Source organism: Mirounga angustirostris, unplaced genomic scaffold, assembly GCF_029215605.1.
Source record: "Mirounga angustirostris isolate CCGP_5_RB_7025 unplaced genomic scaffold, mMirAng1.0.hap1 SCAF_9, whole genome shotgun sequence".
Taxonomy (NCBI): Eukaryota; Metazoa; Chordata; class Mammalia; order Carnivora; family Phocidae; genus Mirounga; species Mirounga angustirostris.
Genome location: NW_026991717.1, coordinates 67,939,907 through 67,963,602, shown reverse-complemented (window position 1 = coordinate 67,963,602; position 23,696 = coordinate 67,939,907). Strand labels below are relative to the sequence as shown.

The window sequence follows — 23,696 nt, the reverse complement described above, 5'->3', positions numbered from 1 at the left end:
AACACTGCTCTACCAGTGCAGGTAAAGTGGTAAAGTGAATGAAGACAATAAAAAATTTGCACTTCCCCCTAAACCATCCTAGAATAAAGGGGCTACACCATCCTTCACCAGTCCCTTTCCCACCTTCTCCAGGCAAGTTTCCTATTTATAATCGATTATAAAACGTTTATAAAGTCTCACCCTTTCTTACTGTAGATGCAGTTCCGAAAACCATAAAGGTAAAAAACTTCTATCAAGACAAAGGATTTTTACCATAAAGTAACAAATTAGCGCACAGAATGTCAGAAATAATTAAGTGCATTAAATAGTTATTTCTCAGAATTAAGCAGGATGGCAGTATTACATATAGGCAGGTGTTCTTTTGATAGTGGGCACTTTCTGCAAGGGTCACACGATGTGCAAAGACTGCCATGCCGTTACAACTACGAAACACGGTCTTCACAACATGGAAGGTTTTGTGTTTGTTTGTGTTTATTTGTTTGCTTTTTTTCTGGTGGCTCCGCTAGGAGCTGCCTCTTCTGAGATGCAGTGCTAGCCGTGCAGCCCTCTTGGCCTCCGACACCGGTCTCTTGAGCGGAAGATGGGGAGACGCTCTTAGTGCTTAGCCCCCTGGGTGTCGGGGAAAGCACTGGTTTTCAAGCCTTCTGCTCGTTGGCACTGCCTGATCTCCATGTGCCTCCATTATTACTCTGTTATCAATTAAGGAGTTGAACAGAGGCAGTAAAGTACAGTCATTAACATGGATTCTGGAGTCACACTGCCTGGGTTTTCAAATCTTGGGATTCTCCATCTATGAGATGCATGACCAAACTACTTAACTTTGCTAATCCTGTTTCCCCATACATAAAATGGGGTTAATAAGAAAACCTACTGAACAGGACTCTTAAATGAGATGAAACGAGATAATGTATGGGAAGAGCTAATTGCCTGATACTAGTGAGTGCTCGATAAATGTTAGCATGTATTATTATTTTGCACAGAAAATCGAATTCAGTTCCACAGTGTAAGAAGCACCCTAAACCAGTGATCGGATGATCTATGTGATGCTGGTTCCTAGCTACTGTGGTCATCTATAGGAGAGTGCTGTTCTATACGATGAAGAAAGAGTCCTACCTTTCTACTGGTTGGGAAAGGTTCTGTCGGAATTATATGCAAATGAAGTGGACGGGCAGTAAGCTGGCTGAAAGCTGGAGTTAGTTCAAAACAGTTTTGGAAGAGGGATACTCTTGCGAAGATATACAGTCCAAGTCTGGCTCTAGACATGGCCACCACTAAGCGACGGACATCCCTTTGGGAAACAAAATTAATTAGCATAGTTCAAGATTAATAACATATGCATGCAGCTTTTCTTTTTTTTTTTTACTTATTCTACTAAATATTCCTGTTAAGTTATGGCAATAAAAAGTTAAGCTTCTTAAAAACTGAACAGAATAAACAGATTAAGTTAATCAATATCAAGTGACTAGTTAAACCAAGTAAAGTTACTACTTTATCACTAACCTCTGTGTTGATGTTTTTGTTTTTGTGAGTGGGGGAAATCATGACTAATGCACTGATAAAAAGGTCTAAGTAGCTACATTAGAATTATGGAACAAGAAGTCAAGTCGTAAGAATGTGAAAAAGACAAAAGCATGACACAGTTAAGAAAAAAGATGGGGAGGGGATGAGGCATTATTCATGTATTCATACTGTGAGTTTTGGAGATTTTAATTATGTAAATCATAATGATGCCCCATTCAGACAGCAGCTATACATCTCAATGCTTCCAGAAAAGGATCTGCTTTTTAGAAAAGTTCGTCTCCAAATACATGTTTGATAAGCAAAAATAAGCTATTTTAGAATGCAATAGTTTTGAAACAATTTCTCAAAACATTACATCTTTGTTTACTCTTACATAAAAGTTATCATTCTAATGGAACTTGATCACTGGGCTAAGCTCCAAATAGATTTTGACTTAATGACAACATTATGAGAGCTTGGAGACTTTTCTCTTTATATCCACCAAATAAAATAATAAAATGAACTCTCATTATAGTTTTGTTAGTAAGTCATACGAGATGAAGATTTATATAAAACTAAACGGCTGCTTTGTAATAAGAAGATATTATTCCCATAAATCTCTAGCACATAAATACATCACAATAAATGATAAAAATAGGTTATTGTTTGTTTTGACAGTTCTTAATCCTGGGAGAACAAATGGTTCCTTTATCCTCTAACAGTGAAGCTGAAAGACTGTGTGAGAAAAAAAGTCAGAAATCCTGTGCAATGAAAAATGTACTCTGAAGACTTTTTACCACCTTACCTCTTTTAATTTCTGATACTGTTTCTGACAAATGTAAGATATTAAGATTTCATAATAAAATGCTATCTCTGAGTGTTACTGAAGACTAAAAAGTAAATGTACTAAAATATTTAAGATTCAAAAAATTCAGAAGCAATGACAATAGTTAACTCTACAAAGAATATGATATTGTTATACTCTAACAAGAAGCTTGCCAAACCAAATGCTGCTATAACAATTAATTATGCTTTAAGCTTAAAAAAATTTAAAACCACTTAGCCAAAGCAGTTCAAAATTGAATCAGATAATAAATTTCAATAATATAAAAAAGTTTTCCTTATGTACCTCAGATGGCCCACTGCCCTGGTTCGTACTAGAGAAAGAAGAATATAATCATTCTGTTGACCTTGAAATCTGTCAACAGTTGTCACCTAGGAAGAAAAAATGGGAGATACGGTATATTTTCAAAGCACAATAATAAGACTCTAGAGAGATAATTTAAATAATATGCTAGAAATAAAAATCTTATCATTAAGATAATCAATCCAAAAAGAAAACATGATCATATACTTGGAATTGAGAAAACCAGTTAATGAACACTATGAAATAAACCTTAGTAACCAGATTAGGCCACGTCCCTATGTTACTACACTTACAGCACTGATCTTTACCTCTGCTGACAACCGAATTACTATCTATAGAATTAACAGTCTTCCCCTACTAGACTGCCCAACTCTCTGGATGCAGGGACCTGTTAATCTTATTACCTGGTATCCCCATTTGATGTCCAGCAGTATAACTTAGTATGCTCACTTATTATTTAACATATTCTTAGTTCTCATGGATAGCATCCTTCTGACACACAAAAAATAAACAAGTAATTTTCATAGTACTTTTTGTTCAGTTTGAAACTATATAACTAGGAAAGTTCATGCAGGTTTCAATCTGATATTGACACTCAGGCATTTATCACTTTTTCACTAATTCAACAAAAAAAGTTTAAGTGCTTATGTGTATAAGCTATAATTCATGGTCCATACCTTTAGGAATTTTACAAAACATTTCTTTTTAATCAACTTCACAGAAGTATAGTTCACATATAATAAAATGCACTCCAAACTTGAAGTGTCTACTTCGATAAATTTTGACAATATATGCTCCTAGATAAGCACCACAATGAAGATTTCCATTATTTCAGGCCCCTTTGTAGTCAAAACTGTATCCCCAAGCCCTGGGCAAACACTGATCTGCTTTCTGTCACTATAGATTTCTTTTTGCCTGTTTAAATTCCTTAAAAATGGAATCATAAAGTTTTTTTTTTTTTGGCTTGAGTTGGCATGTTTTTGAGATTCATCCATGTGTTGTGTCTATTAGAAGTTCATACCTTTTGACTGTTGAATAGTATTCCGATGAATAGATACACCACATTTGTTTACCCATTTACCTGTTCATGTCATTTGCGTTGTTTCTGGTTTGGGGCTTTTTTGTTTTGTTTTAAATTTTGATTCCAGTGTAGTTAACATACAGTGTTATTTTAGTTTCAGGTGTACAGTATACTGATTCAACAATTCTACACATTACCTGGTGCTTGTCATGGCAAGTGCACTCTTTAATCCCCATCCCCTACTTCACCCAACGTACCATCCTCCTCCCCATAGAGACTGTTCTCTATAATTGAGTGTTTCTTAATTTGTCCCCCCCCTTTGCTCATATGTTTTGTTTCTGAAATTCCGTATCAGTTAAATCATATGGCATTTGTCTTTCTCTGACTTATTTTGCTTATAGCATTATACTCTCTAGCTCCATCCATGTTGTTGCAAATGGCAGAATTTTAAATGTCTGAATGATATTCCATTGTGTGTGTGTGTATAAACACACACATATCTCACATCTTCTTTATTCATTTATCAATCGATGGACACTTGGGCTGCTTCATAATTTGGCTATTGTAAATAATGCTGCTATAAACATAGGGGTGCGTGTACCCCTTTGAACTAGTGTTTTTGTATTCTTTGGGTAAATACCCAGTAGTGCAATTGCTGGATCATAGGGCAGATCTATTTTTAAGTTTCTGAGGAATCACCATACTGTTTTCCAGTGGCTGTAGCAGTTTGCATTTGGTTTGGGGCTATCTTGAATAAAGCCGTAATTCATGCATAAATATTTTTGTGGACATATATTTTCACTGTTCTTGAATGAGTATAAGTGAAATTGCTTAGCTGTATGGTAAGTGTATGTTTAACTTCATGAGAAACTGTCAAACTGTTTTCCAAAGGTGCTGTACCACTCTACACATTCACCAGCACTGTTCTAGATTCAGAGTTCCAGTTGCTCCACATCCTTGCCAACAACTGGTACACTGTCAATTTTGCCAATTTTAGCCAATCTATTTGGTGTGCAGTGTACCTCACTGTAGTTTTAATCTGCATTCCCCTGACAAGGAATGATGGTAAGCACTTTGCATGTGCTTATTGGCCATTCCTATGTCTTCTGGTGTAAAGCGACTATTCGTTCGCCAATTTTGTATTGGGCTGTGTTTATTTAACAACAACTGTTATAGATAGGAGTTCTTATATTTTGGATTTAAGTGTTTTGCTCTTACGTGTGGATGTAATCCCTGGAAATTTCTGTTGCCAACCTGACCATGTAGAAAGCTTATCTGAGAACTGGACTCACACACTCAGAATGGCAGAGCAAAAGGATGAAATGAACCTTGGTCTTTGATGACATCATGGAATCACTCTGTAACTCAGCCCTGGAGCCATTTCACTTTTGTCTTCTTGTTATGAGAGAGAGAACTTTCCTTTATTACTTAAGTTTTTCTGTTATAAATTAAAGGACTCAGATATTGAGGTTCTTCTACTTCTAAGCTTTCTATATTTCAAAGTTACTTGTTTCTCATTTTCACTTTCTACATGGAGTGTTCAGTGTGTCCTTGTACTCCTTTCAACTCTGTCTCCATTTCTGTGCTTTTATTTTCTCCCAGCTCACATTTCATCTCTTCCTGAGTTATTAAATTTCTCTGCTTTGTAGCCTTCCCCACAGAAATGGTTACTTCATTAAGCATTTTAAAATTCACAGCCAAATGTGTATTCAAAATTTTCAATCTGTTCCGGGCCAACATGTTTTTGAAGCAAATGTCTTGTCGGTACGTTTTGCTGCCCTCCTTTTTTTCCCTGTATAAATCGAGCTTGTGCTAGGTTACTTTTTCTCACTATTTCATCACTGAATATGTGGTTTCTTAGATTAGCTATGTGCCAGAGGTTAAGCTGGGATGAGCTGGATGGTTTCCTAAAGGCTGGGTGGTTTTCACAACAGAAGGTTCTCTTTTCCTCTGCTACTGTAGAGACAAGTCTGCTTTTGGGCGAGCATGGCTCACATGGAGGCTTCTTTGAACCAATCTGGGAACAGGAAGGCTTCTGCTCACCCCAATTTCCACATCCACTGTTCAGTAACAGGAACGTGGCTCTTATGCTTCAGAGTGTGCCATTCACCTTCAGAAAGTGTTTTTGCTGGTACTTTCAAGACTGGTCCTCTAAATTCTCTTCTTCCCACATTTTCTTCCTGATCTTAGTCCCCTGATTTGTGTCACCTCACTAAAAATGTCGTTTGTCTTTCCCTCCTCCCATTTTCCTGTTACTCTTGGATGATTTCCAAGAAAAAGTGAAAGAGCTTCCATGTTTACAACTAAAGTCTTAATTTCATCATTAGTAATATATTTTTTATTCTAACCTTTCAGCCTTTTATTGATATAATCAAGTGTCTTATTTGATATTACTCTATACCACACAAAAAATTTAAAAAAGCATAAAAAAAATAATCCTCAGGTCTGAAGGTACTACAATCTTTCCTTATTCTCAAGAAAAAACCCTCTCCCACACACATACAATAAAAAGCAGTACAAATTATACCTTTGCAAAAATGACAAAATAAAAAAATGCTACAATCCTATTTCTACTATAATAGTACATAAATAATGTAATTTCATTATCCTCCATTTTACCAACAAAAAGTTTTAGGATCATTTATTTCTGATTACCATCAACAAAAGTCTTCAATGTGGTAGTTGAGACAGAAGTTCACAGCAAACCAACAACACTGATAGGACTGCTAGAGAATTATTTATAGTTCCTATTATTTCATTTCCTTATGTCTTAAAAGGAGATAGCAAAGAGACAAAGTAGAATAATATAAATAACTCGTAATAAATATAAATTTTCCCATCCTGCCAACATGATGAATAAGAGAACATATGATATTCACAAAATTACCTTATTTGGTCTTCCAATCAATGGATTGCTTCCACATCGTCTATTGATGATGTCACGAATAAGATGCTTTTGCCCATTATATGTTGTTAGAATACTAATCTTATCAGCAGGGTAACCAAGTAAACACATGTACATAAAAAGTGCCACTACATATTCTGCTTCTCCAAGATTCTGTAATGTAGAAATGATCAATTATGCATTTATTTCCTTTTGCTTCAATTCTGCAGAAAGAATGGTTATAATTGGCACGAGTGTTCATTTATTACACCTCAAGAAGTGAAGTCAACTTGGACAAGTGAACACCTTCCATAAAACTAAGGAATAATCCTATCCTAGGTTAACTGATAACATAACATGAAAATCAAAAAAGGAAGACAAGAAGCTGGTTTTCATGTAAAGACAAAAGTAAAATTCTCGAACACCTTCAGAAAAATCATTTACATTCTCCCCCTCTCCCTCTGCAGCCCGCACTCCCCACCCCCACTCTCTCTCTCAAATAAATAAATCTTTAAAAAAAAAATAGAACGCTATACAATATATTTTACAACCTAGTTTTTTTCATTTAATATAGCATAAACATTTTCCTTGTCAGTAAACAAAGTTACAATGTTATCATACTTAGTGCCTATTCATTATATGGAATAGGTAATAGTGTAATTAATCCCTACCAATAGATACTTTGGTTGCTTCTCATTTCTAAAATAATATGCAGTAAAAGAAAAAGATCTGATGGACATTTTAGCACATAAGCCTTTGCAAACTTGTCCATTTATTTTTTTAGGATAAATTCTTCAGAGTGAGGACACTGCTTTTAATACATACTGACAATCTGTTCACCAAATTGTTTTCCTTCTAGCATTGCATGAGTATAAAATTTCCCTAAACCTACTCCACACTGAGTATTATTAGAGGTGAAAATACAGTCCAGTGACTTATACTTGCTATAAATCTTTTTTTGTGAATTGCACATTTTTATCTTTATTGCATTTTTCTGTTGGGGTGTATTTTAAAAAGTGATTTATAGGAGTTCCGTATATATATATATTCAGAATTCAACCCACTGTCTGTTAAATCTTGGAAATAAATTTTGGTCTCCAATCAATATTTTTATGATTTCTGCCTCTGGTAATGAGCTTAAGACCTTTCTCACCCTAATGTTATTATAAATATATATATATGTGTATATATTATATATTAAATCAGGATTTTCTTCTTTCTAGTGTGTTTAGTTTCTTTTCTTTGGTGTACATATCTTGAATCTATTTGAAACAGAGATTTTTGTGTTGTGTGTGAGGTGGGAACTTAATTTTGTTTTTTCAATGGCTAGCCAAATGGTTCAATGTCACTGATTTAGGTAGTAATTCAGCTAGTTAATGCAAAATAAACTTAAAAGTTTCACGTTTTTTCTCACCTGATAAAAATAAGGATTAGGTTCAGACTCTCCCACTCCTTGAAAATCTTCCACATTGATGAGCTGGAAGTCATAAAGCAAGCCAGCATTTGCTGTACTAAACTCTGGCAAGAGCTGCACATGAGGTAGGTTTCCCAGATTCTTGTATCGCCAGTTGTAGAGGTTACATAAGCTTTCCAAAGACAAGCCCCGCCCCCACAAACAGGAAATATTAGTGATGCAAAATTTGGGTTCCTAAGGAGCTGTGCTCTTCCTTTTAATTTTCATGTTCACCATTTTGCACTCATCCTTTTAGCAATAATGCTTTTTCAACTTGCCTCCCTGCTTCAAGTAACCAAAGGTCAGAAGACTTGATGATTACAGAAATGAAGCTCTATTGTGTTCTCTGAGATAAATGCTATCTTTATTCCTTAAATAAAAAAAAAAACAAAAAACAGGGGAGAGTCTGTAAATTGAGGAATACTTTGAGGTAATTATGAGATAGGGCCTGTACACTTAATATTAGTAAGAACTGGTGTGTTTTCTTCTTGTTCACCTTTTGTTTTAGATTTCAAAATGATATTAACTATATATCTTCTGGGGGCATGAAGAAAGGGCAAGGGACAGTGAAAAGAAGCTTTAGTTTACAAGTCACATCAATTAATCTCAGTGAATGAAGTACAGGAAATATCTCGGTCAGTTCACACCCCATGCCGAAGGCAATATAGGCACTTCCAGATTTGTAGATGGCAGGTTCCTAGACAACAGGGAATTCTACACTTGCTACTGAATATGCTACCAAATAGCTGGATCACGGAACTGGGGTCCTTAAATAGGTAGTTCTTAAGGCTCCTTTACCTTGCCCTGGCTCTCCCTTGAGCATCAAGGTCCACAGTAGGAACTCCAACCCGGACAAAGCGAGTGAAGAGAGACTGCTCCATGTTTGAATACTTCTGAAAGGCCATATTCTTAATGACTGGAGGTAACTGGTGATGATCACCAATCATAATCCAGCGTTTCAGGCGGCTAAAACCATCTTGAGGATTCTAGAAAATGAAAAGTGAGGAGATGACAAAATACTCTGATTAATATATTGTCCTGTTGGTCTCTAATTAATCACTCAAGAGTCCTGCTATTTAAAAAAAATGGCTTTATTGGCTTACTAATTCTTATTCACCAGTTCCACAGAGAGAAATCTGGAAAATTTATAGAATGATTTGTGAACCACAAACAGGGGCCATCACCCTTATGACTGACAGTGCATGAGGGAGGGTAGAGGGATTGAGAAGGTGAGCATGGAATTACCCTACTTTAAGGTAGGGCAAGCCAAGGGAGACTCAGGTCAAAATTAGGCAAAGCGTGCATAGAAAGAAAAAGATGCCTGCGCAGGGAAATGGACAGATGTCAAAGTAGATACTCTGTATTACAATTAAGCCAAGAGCCAGTCTGAAGACCCCCAAAGCAGTAAAAATTATGTCTTTAATTTCCCACATGACTACTTTGATTTCCTACTTTACACACCTTGTTCCTTGAAACATACCCTGATAAAACACATCCCAAGTTCCAAATAACTTGGCTCATAAAACAACTTTTAGAATCCAATTTATCCATAAATTAAAGCAGTCACTATTCTTAAATTGGGAATTCCACATTTTGTTTTTAATTCTTCCATAGTAAAGACTATTGTACAATAAGAAACATTCTTAAACATCGTCATTAAGCTCAGAAAAATTTAGGCACAAAATAAAGAAAAGCAATGTACTCAGTGAACATCAAAAACAATTCCAGAAACAACTCTAACAAAGGAAATGAAAAAAATAGCTCATCTACCCTCCAGACTGCTTAACAATGTAATTTTCTTGATTAAAATTACTGTCTTTTCAAAACTTAAAGATAAACTATGAATTTTTAAATAGTACTCCTGGAAACAAAACAAACTACTAAATAACCAGTGACTAGATTAAAGGAAGTTTATAGGCTTAAAATAGAATAGCAAACATAATGAAGTTAAAAAGAATATGTAATTATGACAATTAGCACCCCAAAACTGTGTAGATTTTTGACACTGTTCCCCAGAATTCTTCAAACTCTACTTTCTTTGTCTCAGATCTCTGTTTCTTACCTGTAGAAGAAGAGGTATAAAAGTTTCTATTTCCAGGATCTGTGCAGCCTCTTCCATTAAAATGTTGTCATACTGAGAAATGGAGAAAAAGGAAAGCTTGTTAAAAAGACAGCTTGAGGGGCGCGTGGGTGGCTCAGTCATTAAGCGTCTGCTTTGGCTCAGGTCATGATCGCAGGGTCCTGGGATAGAGCCCCGCATCGGGCTCCCTGCTCCGTGGAAAGCCTGCTTCTCCCTCTCCCTCTGCCCCTGCTTGTGTTCCCTTTCTGTGTCTCTCTCTGTGTCAAATAAATAAATAAAATCTTAAAAAAAAAAAAAAAAAGACAGCTTGAAAGCCAAACAACTACCACCATAACTATAACAACTATCCAAAAAAACCCCAAATAATTTCAGATAAAAATAACATCATACAAATTATTCAAACAGAAAGTTCATAATCTTTTTTATCATGATGCCCCTGCTTTTCTAGTTCAAGTCTGTAACCTCAGGGAAGGCCCCTGAATATACAATTCTACCCTGAAGAGATCCTGCATATCATTTCTTACATTGTATATCAATTTAGTTATTTTCAACTCAGTTCCTTAAGTTCTACATAAGAAAGAATCAATTTATGATTATATATGAGGTCATTTCCATTGGTATTCTTACCCTGGATAGTTTTTTGGGCTATTTTTTTTCCCCTTATGAATCCTACCCAGCACTTGACAATCTAACTCTATTTTACCCCTGGCATTCAATTTGTCATCAAAGCATGTAGTTTTATCTTCAAAACTCTCTCTCCATTTCTACTACCACCACCACTAAAATCTAAGCCACCACTCTGACTACTGCCAGAAATCTCTTTTACTAGCCCATCCCCTTCCTGGCTTGCCTCCCCTAAACCACTGATAAAACAGGCATCAGATCATGTCACCAACTGGTTTCAAACCCTTCCCTGGCTTCCACTTATCTTAGGAAAAAGATCCCTGAAAAGGCCTGTAAAAGGTGTATTAATACAGGCCTTTATTCAATTTGGCCCCCGTCTTCCTCTCCTACTTTAAATGCCACCTTCCTCCTTACTAATTAAGCTTCAGCCATGTTGACCTATTTCATTTTCTTAGAAATGGCAAAACCATTCTGGCCTTAGGCCCTCTGCAGTACTATATGCTCTTCATTTTTTTGTCTGCTTGGCTCTTCCTCATCTTTAAAGTACCAGCTTAAAACCCACTTTATCCATGTCTTCTCTGACCTCCCAAGTTAAACCTGATTCCATAGAGCTCTCTCCTTTTGTCTCATAGCACATCACAATATGTAATTCTATCTGTATATTTACTTGTTTGATGCCTGCATCCTTCCACTAGCCCAGTTTCCAGTAACATCAGGCACTGCACACTTATAAGATAATGAAAAATCAAGTCTTTCTCCAACATAAGGAAATTTCATTTTCTTTGATGATTACTGCTCTCCCATCTGCTCAATTCTCTTCTAGATCTATTCTCAACATGTTTTCCTTCCCCTCTACTTCTAATTCTGCTTGTTACTTAGTGTGACATCCTCTTCCTTGTCTTATTGGTAAAATACCTTCTTTGAGAATCTCACTAAGTACAAATTAGAATTCCTTTGTTTTGTGTTTTTAATGTTTTCTCCTCTTAACCAACTGAGCCACCCAGGTGCCCCATGTTTTCTCCTCTTATTTTGTTTCCTTGGAAGGTGGAAGGTAGTAGCATATTTACTCTTTATGCTTAATTAACTCTCTTTTATTTTTTATTTATTTTATTACGGTATATTTTTTTCCAATTTCAGCTCCTGCCAGGGTGCCCTATTAACTCTGTTTTTAAATGAGTTGTTCACATATACTGTAATTTCTGTGCTACTCACTTTTACAAAACTATGGTTGTATTTATTTGTCCAAGACAAGCAGCTGACATGAATTTCCATTGGACATCCAATGATGAAAGTTAAGGTTCAATTCTGTACTGTTCCTTATTGAAAATACTTAAAGGTATGTGGATAGGTGTCTTCTCTAGCTCTATCTGATGCTGAATTTCCCTATTACAAGGATTAATTAGGTCATCCTCATGGGAGCTTAGGAGGAAGAGTTCTAAGATCCATATTTTCTCACAAGTCCCTGTGTGGACTCTGAGGATAATAGACATGATATGCAAAACAGAGTGGGAGCAGCTCAAGATGGTTTAAAGAGCCTGCTTTCTGAAAAATAACTCTGAAAATCTAATGCAATTTAACTTACAAAAAATGTATCTATAGATTCTGCTTTTTAAAAGGCGACTTTAATCACAAAGCAAAATTATGACATAACCATACTGGGCATATTAAGGCAGGAAAAGAGCACATGACTTTGCATGCATGTCTCCCTGGGGATGGCACAGGGTCAAAACACAATGTCGAAAATGCAAATTTATTTATTTGACACAGAGAGAGAGAGAGAGCACAAGCAGAGGGAGTGGCAGGCAGAGGGAGAAGCAGGCTCCCCGCTGAGCAGGGAGCCCGACGAGAGGCTCGATCCCAGGACCCTTGGATCATGACCTGAGACCAAGGCAGATGCTTAACCGACTAAGCCACCCAGGTACCCCTAAAACGCAAATTTAACATTCTTTACTGATACAGATAAAAAGAACACAGAAAATACTAAGAGTTGAAGGAATGGCTAATCAGGGAAGTAGGGGACTGCCCTTTCTTCATGTTAAGTAGCTCTACAAGGTTTTTAAATGCATAAACCAGATGCAGGGGAAGTTTGATAAAAATAAAACTTCAAACTTAAAAATATAAAAGATCTAAGGAATACTATCAGCACTCATGCTAACTATATATGTATAGCACATTGTAAGTAAATGATTAATGAAAGTTTGATAAGCTACAAGTAATGTTTTTTAGAATATGCATGTGAAAAGCTGCACAACACCATAAAATGTTAATTATAATTGCATCATTTCCCTTGTTATTAAACCGATATGATTTAATATCAAATACCAAGCATATTTTCTATGTCAGCCCCAAGAACAAAATATTTAGGTGAAAAATTCTCACTACTAATTTGCAAAAGGGTAAGTTCACACCACTAACATAAGTTCACAGACCTTTTAATAAATTATCGTGCTTGTGCTAACCTTGCAGCTGAGGAACCTTCCATCCAAGATAGCAACTGCTCTATCACCTTGAATTTATTTAGCACTTATCCTCCAGTGAGCTCACAACATTTAAAAATTGTCAGTCACTTTCATTAACAACAAATGCTTTTCTAACTTTGAATTCAAAGCAGTACACAAACCCTATTTTAAACAACAGATAAACCAACCGCAGAGAAGTTAAATGACTTGCATAAAGTCAGAGTTTAGGCCAGTATCACTAGCAAAGTTATAAAGAGCCTGCAAATTCAAATTTACTGCTTATTTACTACATTCCACTTTAAACAAGTCATAGGTTATCAGGCTATGGTGCCCATTAGCTCTCCTGTCTTTATCATATGATGAAATCATTTTAATATCTCATCTACAGTCTTATAAATAGTATTCCATATCCTTACATGGAAGGTTTTCCATCTACTGAATGAACAAATAAGTGGGAGTGGATGTGTATTTAAAACATGAACAATGTAAGATACAAATGTCTAATAGGCAAAAAACATTGTCAAATGTTATTTTTATAGCTTTTAGTTATGTTTGGAGATTTTTTTAACATAGTGAAAAATCAATTTACCTTAACAAATATTACAATTTGTTTAGATAATCATATGGTTATGTTACTTAATGGACATATTACTGATAAGCAGACTTAGAAAAATCAGGTCTAGAGTTCATTAATCATACAAACATCAGAGATTTTCATCACTTTCAGAAAAGACATTTTTAAGGAATTATAAATGTGAATGTCAGTAAGAGGTAAGCCAATCTTCAAGGGAAACAGCCTCGGTAAAGGAAAGGAAAGGAAAAGAAAAGAAAAGGAAAATTTAAATAAAAAAATAAAAATTAAAAGAAAAACGAAAAAGAAAAGGAAAGGAAAGGGGAGAAAAGAGAAACCTAACAGCTGAATAGATGATCAATTGAGGAACGAAACTGTAAGTCCCTACCTTGAAACCTAGCTTGACTAAATCATGTCGTTTTAAGGCAGCATGAGTACAAGTCATAGCAATGATTTTGGCTTCTTTCACCAGAAGGTATTTAGATCTGTCCAGTCCACTTCGAAGCAGTTCAGAAGCTCTGAATTCCTATGGGAGTGGGGGTCAGAGAGAGAGTATTTTAGGAAAATAAACACGTTTCATGCATACTTTCACAGAATCCAGTTTATCAGACTTAATTCCTGATTAATTAATATATCATAAACTAAGCCTAATGAATCACAATTCTGCTCATTATTAATTAGGTACTAATTGAGTTCATATAATAACTGACACTCAAGCTATAATTTGGACTGTTTTTGTATAAGGTAAAATATTGACAGTTATCAACAAGAATACTGAATAAAATATCACCACAGTATCTACTCAAGGTCCTTCCACAAAAACAGAAACTTTTTCAAGTATTCATAACAAAGGAAATTTAATGCAGGGGGTCTGATTTCACCGGTGACAAAGGAGCACATAAGTCAGCCAGGGAACGAATGGCTGAGGTAACTGAGAGATGAGCAATAGCAGGAAGTTTGACCATTCCTAGGCTAGGACAGCTAAGGGAAGGAGGCAGTGGGACTGCGGTACCAGAATAAGCTACAACAACAATCATAGGAAGCCAGGCCAACAGAAACTGGAGCCATGGAAGAGATGAAACCCAAGACAATTGGTGGAGCAATATCCTAGCTTCTCTATTTCTGCCACATTTTTATTGGCTAAACCCAGCCAGAAGTCAGCTAATATGGGAAGCCAGGAAATTAAACCTCCAAGGATCAGGCCCACCTCTGACCGTGGCAGAAGATCCCCATAGAGCAGGGTAAAATGATGGACAATAGATATTAAATGAGGAGCAAACAAGCCCAAACCTAATATCAAGTCCTATAAATTCTGAACATTATGTCATACTTCAGGTATTTTTAACATTTTTGTTTTTTAAATAGTTAAAACATGACAGGTACAGGAGAGGGACTCTGTTTAAATCTCTCCCCACCCCTCCTATGACAGCTACTATTATGAATTAAATGTTTTTATCCTTTTACTTTGTTTATATAATCATAAACATACTCTAATATTGTTTTGTAGGTTCTAAAATTTTACTTATTATTATACTATATATTTATTATTCTGTACCTACCATCCCTCCACCTACCCCCTACCAACACCACGCATTGATATTTACTGAACATATACTATGTGCCAGATAATCCTCTAGGAAGTAGAGATATCATCTTATCTAAAAGGTACAAAGACAAAACAGACAAAGTCATTGCCCCTGTTACCTGAGTAATCCTAAATCATCTTACTGTGGAATCTGAGCCTGAATGTGATCCCTGAGCCTGACTGGGGCTATTATATAGTCTTCAAATGTTTTCCATCATTTGGAAGTGGCAGTCTCAGATTCCAATTCAAAGATACACTGTTGAATCTCTTGAGGAAAGCATTCCTTTCTTAAATGCTAACTTTTATACCAGAAAAGTCAGAATAATGGGGATTAAATTTAAATCTTAATTTTTACTCATTTCTTGAACTAAAACTATAAATGTTTTCAATAATCTCACTTAAAAGTAACAATCTGGTTTGTAAGATGTGAATATTCCACATTTACTTCATTAAAAACAAAAAAACCATCTAAACTTAAAGCCTTTAAAGGCAAGTTAAAAAACCTGAGAATCCTTACCTCAAGCTGAGTGAAGATTTTCTTAATATGCCTGAAACACCCTTCAGCAATTTCCATGTCTTCTTCATAAGATCGGCCTTTAAAAATGGGCTGAGGGGCATTTGCAAAGTATTCATGGAAAGGGAAGAAAGTGGAGACTTCCGTAACATCTGGCAGCGTATTACCTTTATTTTTCACTTTGCTAATATATTCTTCCCAACGAGACATGACCTATGAAAAAAAGGGACTTGAGATTAAAATTCCTAGCTAATTATTATGTTTTAAATGATAAAATAAAAAAGAAATCTAGTAATGAGACCTACTAAGTAAAGGGAAAGAAAAGCAATCCCTGACCTAACAGGACCATTTCTTATCTGAGTCATTGACAGAGGGCCCTTTTTTAAAAGTGACCTTTAAGATTATAGAAAAAAGGTTCTTTAATCAAAAATAGAAAAACTAGGGGTGCCTGGGTGGCTTAGTCGGTTACATGTCCGACTCTTGGTTTCAGCTCAGGTCTTGACCTCAGGGTCATGAGATCCAGTTGGGCTCTGTGCTGGGTGTGAACCCTGCGTAAGATTTTCTCTCTCCCTCTGCCTCTCTTCCCCACACTGCCCACCACGCTCTCCCTCTCAAAAGAAAAAATGTATGTGTATATATAAAGATAAATGAAAATATAAATAATTTACAAATATATATAAACTGGAAAGAACCTCAGTGTCATCTATGGGACTTTATCTCAGACATAACAGATTTTCCATGTACACTCAAAATGGTATTACTGATGCTTAAAAGACAAACAAAAAAACCAATTCTCTGGACAAAGAAATTCTGTATTTTTTCATTATCTCAGTTTTTCTCCATATATGGTTTTAGCAGCATTTTAGTAAATGTCAACCCTTCTCCCAGACCTTTATAATTTTTCCAATTCTCTTTAGTATATTTACAAAGCACTTCTGTTAAACTGAGTATATATTTGAAAGCTCATTTTATGACTTTTGTGATATAGTTATCCTGGTATGTTTTACTATGCCTCTACCATGCGGTTCCTGCTTAATCTCAATTTTGGTAATTCTCCCAGTCAGGGTTTCTCCAAGTGTGGTTCTTAGGCAGAACATCTGAGAGGCTAAATAAAGATTTAGATTCCTGGATACCACCTCCTACTGAAAGAGAAATCTCTGGGGACAGAACTTAACAATTTCCTTTTAAAATAACTTTCCCAATGTGATTCTTAACATGTTGAAAATTGTTGATCTGTACTGTGAAGCTTCAAGTTTGTTTTTCCCAAATCGATTACTTAAGCCTCCACAAATTTATAGATTATTTCTCCTACTTTTAAAGTAGTTTTCACTGAGAGCCTCGTGATTTTTATTTTGTGCCAAATATACATTTAGGCATGATCTTTACTCCATTATTCAAAGTTCTAAACTGCCTGAGTCCAATGCAGGCTACTTTGCGAGATGATGTATATCTTCTCTGTGTCACAAGAAACCATGGAATCTGATCATTCTGAATGGATTGAACTGGTCTGGGTATTTACTTATGAGCATACACCTATTCTTTCATATACATTTTAAAATTTCAATGTTACAATTTGGACTTAAAACTATACAAATAGCATGAGTACAAAGAGAACAAAGTTATATAAAATTCTCCATTATATGATTATGCCTTACTCTGCTTGAAATTATTAGTAAACTGACTATTAAGGTTTATTTTTGTTCATTTTATTTAGTTTTCTATTTCTTAATGGTTTTCACACCTAAAAAATTAACCCTAACCAAAGCAAAAGCACACCTCTAAACTGAAGTCAAAAGAATTTTTAACTTAAACTCCTACTTTGAAATTAGTTCTAAAACGTAATTTATTTTTGGAAATTTGAAAGGAGAATATGTTTTTCTTCATTAACTGATTAATATGAATAGAAGTAGGTTACAGAACTATACTTTGTTACCACTGGGTAGCTAGCATATTTAGTTATATTTCTACAGTAATAAAAACAAAAAGAGAGATTAGAAAATTTGTCAGTAGCAAGAAAGGAAAGAGAAAATATTTAAAAAGTAGCAACATTGGCCTTTCAGTGAATGAGTCATCAAGCGAAGCTATTTAGCCAAGAAAATAAAAGCTAATAGGAAATACAAACATTTAATATTCACAAATATAGCTTTGGCAACAGCATACATTTTAATCTACTCAACAAAAAAAATAGGCTTTCACGAAGAATTTCAAGAACCCATCCCAGTTTCCAACTGAAGACCATATGATTTGAAAACTCTTAATCTCTTACCTGATATAAGAAGAAATAGCCTGCAGTTTCACAAGTATATGAAGCATCTCCTGGAACTCCTAGACTCTTTTGTAATCGTTTGACTTCTTCTAAAAGTTCTATTCTTCGAGCCAGGACATAATTAACTCTTCCATATCTAAAAATTTCAAATAAGCAAAAAAGCAAAATTATGTAATGAGATTTTTAAGCAAACTGTCAGCAAAACATTTAAGAAAATCGTAATAGGGGCGCCTTGGGTGGCTCAGTCAGTTAAGCATCCGACTCTTGGTTTTGGCTTAGGTCATGATCTCAGGGTCGTGGGATCGAGCCCCTTGTTGGGCTCCATGCTCAGCACAGTCTGCTTGAGATTCTCTCTCCCTCTGCCTCCGGCCAACACCCCCCCACCCCTGCCCGCCACTCTCTGTCTCTCTCTCTCTCTCAAATAAATAAATCTTTTAAAAAACCATAATAAAAAGTATAAATGGCCAAATGGAAAAAAAAAAAACAGTAGAAAACACTGTTTATATTTAATATAAGTGGTAGTTCTTGGATCAGTGTTGATCTGCAAACATGTTAGTTAGTGGTCTGTGAGGAAGGAAAATCAATTGTGTCTCTAAATGTACCATTTAATTCTTTTCTTTTTCTTTTTTTTTTTAATAACAAGACCTTCACAAAAAGGGAAACAGTACAGTGCATTCTGGTGCTAGTTCATATCATCACAGATCAAGAATACATAGTTTATGGATTGGCTGCTTTGAATAACCCTGTTTTATACTATCATAGAAGTAGATTAGTTCTAAAGGCTTCGAAAATTAATTTAAAAATGTATTTGATCATTCTTTGTTGTCCCAGCATGTAGCCTGGCACCTTAACCTAGTAGGTTCATAAATATTTGCTGAATGAGTAGGAAAACTGAAATTTGAAGAGTACCTGGCTCAGAGGCATGTAATTAAGAAAATAGCAGTGAATCAGAACTCTTTCCACAATAACAAAGTGCCTTCTTTCTTTTTTTTTTTTTTAAATTTTATTTACTCATGAGAGACAGAGAGAGAGAGACATAGGCAGAGAGAGAGAGAGAGAAGCAGGCTCCTAGCCCAGCAAGGAGCCCGATGTGGGATTCGATCCCAGAACCCTGGGATCATGACCCAAGCTGAAGGCAGATGCTCAACCAATTGAGCCACTCAGGCGCCCCAACAAAGTGCCTTCTATAACAACCTTTTAACATTAAACAAAAATTAAAATAGCGTAAACACTGCTGCTGTCATGTTTAAAGATTGGACAAAGAGGGAAATCATGTTCTTGAATTCCCCATAGATCAGAAATTCACCTTTGAGCCAGCAAGAATGATTGAGAATAAAGGGATATAAGACAGAGTCTATGTTTAAAGAATTTTCCAACTTAGAAGGATATAAATGTTACACCAGGTAACCTTTTTCTGTTTGCTTATCTAGAGTTTAATGCTTTTTCTATAATTAACACTTTGGTAATGAGAAAAAAATTGAAGATGCTTATAAAAAGTGTGTAATAAAATACCAAAATTCTTGTTATATAGGGTTAAATTTAAAAAGCAATATACAATGGAACTCTATGTACTATTTACGTGATTATTCCGTAAATCTCAAATTATACTAAAGAAATAAAGTCTTAACTTAAAGAAGCAATGTATACAACAGTTATAAATAATAGCATGTTTACAGATGATTATTAAGAAGAAAACTAACAAAAAGTTGTTTTGGAGTAGTGGAATTATGGATAACCATTCCCTTTCTACTACCTCACAAAGTTTGAAAAATTTTCTTTAGGGAAAATGATAGTACTTTTATTATGAAATGATACTGTTTTTCTTTTTCATTACTATAAAAGGGGAGAAATGAAAGAATATGTCCAACTGAACAAGCACATACCTACTAATAAGACCTGGGACTTGGCTTATGTATCAGAAAGCAAAAAGTATTTTTGTCTTCAGAAAGTTGTTATTATCTGATATTTTTTTAAAGTTCTACTTCTATTACAATATTTAAAAAAAACTATAAATTCTACTGCAGTGTAATTATAATTACAGTATTCAGCATTTCACCAGCACCTTTATATTCACTGAATGCTGGCTTATTAAATTTTAGAGCCTAGCCCACTCTGGTAAGTTGAATTTGAAGAAATATTCACGGCAAGAATTCAGAGAAGCATCTCTGGCTAATCCAAAATTAAGAATCTAGAGCCTCAAATAACTTAATGTGTGTCATTCTTTGCCCTATGATTTTTTAAAGCTAACAAATGTTTGGTGAGCTCTTGCGATACAGGAACTCAAAATAGATGCAACATAATAATTTAACACTCCTTTAGCTCTTTTGATGTCTATGATCAATTTAGTCAAAGGTCATGTTTAATAGCCAAAGGCTGTATTAAATATGTGCAGCTGTTATGATTATTGTCTGAAATCATGCTTTAAAAATGGGTTTAAATATAAATAAATGAACTATTATAAAGAAAGGGTGAATAGAAAACCTAAAATACTAACAGCAGAAGAAATCTGATTTGTAAAATTTAAGTCATTTTATTTCATGTACTGTTAAACATAAAGTCCAGCTAAATGGCAATTAAGTAGCTGTAATAAGATTTACAACCCCAAAGCTTATACTGTCATTAATCTTCATTTGTGTTTCATTAAATGAGCCTATTTTTTAATTGTTATCTAAAATACACGCAAATTAAACGTCTGGATGAAATGTGGAATCAGGTAAACTTGTACAGTTTGAGTTGGCAACATTAAAAATCACCTCAATAAATAGAGAACAAATGGGAATCTGCAATTTTAAAAAGATGAACAAGATAACTCTCTTTACTGAAGTCACTGTATTCTTTAGGAAAACAAGGCATAAACACACAAAACTGGAGCCGAGGGAGATCATGACCAGACTTTTAGGTCAACTACAAGTAGGTTATGCTAGAATCTTTCAAAATCAAGTTGTATTATTCATGACTCATGTCTCTCGGTGTTTCTTTAATAAAGAAAGAGTGGATAAGGTTAAAAATTGTTTTGTATATCATTTTAAAACTCCCCATTTGCTCACCTGCTGAAATCTTTCTCTGTCTCCAGCTCTTCTTCCCCATGACCAAGACGCAGGAGGTGGCGCTCATCAATGTCTAAAGCCATGATCTTCTCAAACAACTGGTTCAGGGCCTGGAGAATAAAACAAAAAGGATGATGGTGAATTTTAATGAACCAGCAGCTCCTTTAAAAGTAAGAAAAACTAACATTTAGAAAGACATAAAAGAATGAGCATTGTCCAGTCAGATAAGAATCAACTTCAAAACACAGAAAGAAACAAGTCTTACGTTAGGTCATTTACATTTTTTTTTTTTTTAAAGATTTTATTTATTTATTTGAGACAGAGAGCACATGAGAGGGGGGAGGGTCAGAGGGAGAAGCAGGCTCCCTGCCGAGCAGGGAGCCCGATGCGGGACTCGATCCTGGGACTCCAGGATCATGACCTGAGCCGAAGGCAGTCGCTTAACCAACTGAGCTGAGCCACCCAGGCGCCCTAGGTCATTTACATTTTAAATGAAACAGTATTTTTCTTGATTTCTGATATTGTTACCTATATATATTTGGCCAACTGAATAACTGAAAACCATCAAAACCATCTAATCATTAAATCTTTGCTTCTAATTTATGAAAAAAAGAAAGGCTTTGGATCAGTTTCTATTTTCCCCAAATAGTAACAGTTACTAAAATAATTAATACACCAAGATTTCACTCAATAGAATATCCATGGGTTGCAGGAAACTGAAACATTTTTGTGGTTGAAGGACTCTCAGGCAGTGAGTGTGTAGGTAGAATGTATCAAGAGGACCACAGAGTGGAAAGATAAAGTGCATCATTCAAATCTTAGGCCAAAGGTCTAAAGTTCTCTATAACAACAATGAGCAGAGCACTCATTTATTGCAAACTATTCTGATGGAAGCCATCTAGAAGTCGCTCCTTTCTACCTACGAAATGCTCGTATTTAGGGTTCCCTTAAATCCTAGTATTAATTACCTGAACATCTGCAGTTACAATGTTTTGTGGAAAGGCAAAAGTTTCATTGTATGGAAAGATAATGCTAATTTTAAAGACATCATTTAAAAATCAGCCAAACCTCTCTCTTAACTACCATCAATCTAACCCTGCCCATGAAGTCAACATCCAGTCTTATAAATATCCAGGTTATCGAATGTAAAAACAGATATCCTTTGCTATCACAATTCTAGCAGTTAGAGCTCAGATACTGAAGAAGTTAACATAAATTTTCAGAAGAAAATTCCCCACTATCCAAACTCTTGATGCTCTCCATCCAAAACCTGGGATCCAATGGATCAGACCACATGGCATTACTCACCATCCAAACTCAGGAACCACAAAGATTTAGAGAACAAAAAATACTCCCACATTGCATGCTCAGAAAAAACTGCAAGACTTCATTATGAATTAAAGTAATACTGAAGAACTGTTTGCAGTAAGTATGCAAATGAAGATCTGACAAATGAAACAATTGTAAAAAATCAACAAATCAACAATTAAATAGACATCACTGAGGATGATATGATTATTAGGGATCATTCGTTAGCAAACAATGAAGTCTTCGGTTATATTTGTAAAACTTTCTCTGTAATTGTACTATACAAGTAGATCATAAGTAGATGATTCTACCTTAAAGTCATTATCAAGTTATGAAAAAACTTACTAAAAATACTATGTTAGAACAACAAATGAATTACTCTTTATTCATTTTAAGAATTGGGAAATAGGTAAGATTATTACAGATTAAATTTTACTAAATAGAAGAAAAAAAGGCCTTTACGTAATTTGTTTCTTTAATTAAGATAAAGCCTCAGTCAACTTTCTCCCCTGCACAATTTTAGTATACTGTATAACGCAACCACTTCTTACAAACTTCGAAGATATAAAAACAAGTGAATGAACTGGATAGCATTAGTCTTAAAAACCTGTAGATTAAAAGTTGACAAATAATAGAGTAAGTGATATTTTGCATTCTAAAAACCCAGTGCTTCTTTGTAGATCAACTCTTTTAAAGAAGTGGCCAACTGAAACCACCATTTAGAAAACATAAGTACCTATGGAGGTTAGACTATCCTGCAAGTTTCATGAAGTTCTGAGAGCTGCCTTTCACGTTTTACAAAAGAGCTAGTGAATGTACTTGTCCTACTCATTTCTATGATAGTGACAGCTTTGGAAGAACTACCATAGCACACACATAGATATAAAGATCATTTTTCAGACATTATTTATGTGAGAAAAGTTTGTTTTTATTGCTTTAGTGGTTTGTAAATGCCTTATGTATTGAATCTACAGCATAAAATAGTCCTTCCATGATACAAACCTCATAAGGATATACAACTTAATCCAGTATTAATACATTTGAGCCTTAGTCTTTTGGTAATATTCATTCTACTAAAGGATGAAAAATGTTACCAGTAATGGTTAATGCTTTCAATCTCAAATTAAAAGCTTTAGCTTAGCATGGAAGGTGGTGGGGGTTGAGGGTGGGGAGCACTTTAATTTAATCCAAATATTTTTTTTTTTTTTTTTTTTTTATTCTTATGTTAATCCCCATA

At 35.1% G+C, this 23,696-nt stretch overlaps 1 protein-coding gene across 1 annotated transcript in view; it reads right to left on the bottom strand.

The window, feature by feature from the left end:
• The window catches only part of AQR (aquarius intron-binding spliceosomal factor), a 106,895-nt gene that overhangs the window by 6,246 nt on the left and 76,953 nt on the right, over window positions 1-23,696 (bottom strand). The window contains exons 24-33 of the mRNA XM_045900398.3: window positions 21,152-21,261; window positions 18,105-18,240; window positions 15,842-16,051; window positions 14,128-14,265; window positions 10,068-10,139; window positions 8,804-8,991; window positions 7,967-8,138; window positions 6,556-6,726; window positions 2,630-2,715; window positions 1,114-1,288 (exon numbers count right to left, since the gene is read on the bottom strand). Coding sequence (XP_045756354.1) covers window positions 1,114-1,288; window positions 2,630-2,715; window positions 6,556-6,726; window positions 7,967-8,138; window positions 8,804-8,991; window positions 10,068-10,139; window positions 14,128-14,265; window positions 15,842-16,051; window positions 18,105-18,240; window positions 21,152-21,261 — 1,458 coding nt within the window. The remainder of the gene's footprint in view (window positions 1-1,113; window positions 1,289-2,629; window positions 2,716-6,555; window positions 6,727-7,966; window positions 8,139-8,803; window positions 8,992-10,067; window positions 10,140-14,127; window positions 14,266-15,841; window positions 16,052-18,104; window positions 18,241-21,151; window positions 21,262-23,696) is intronic.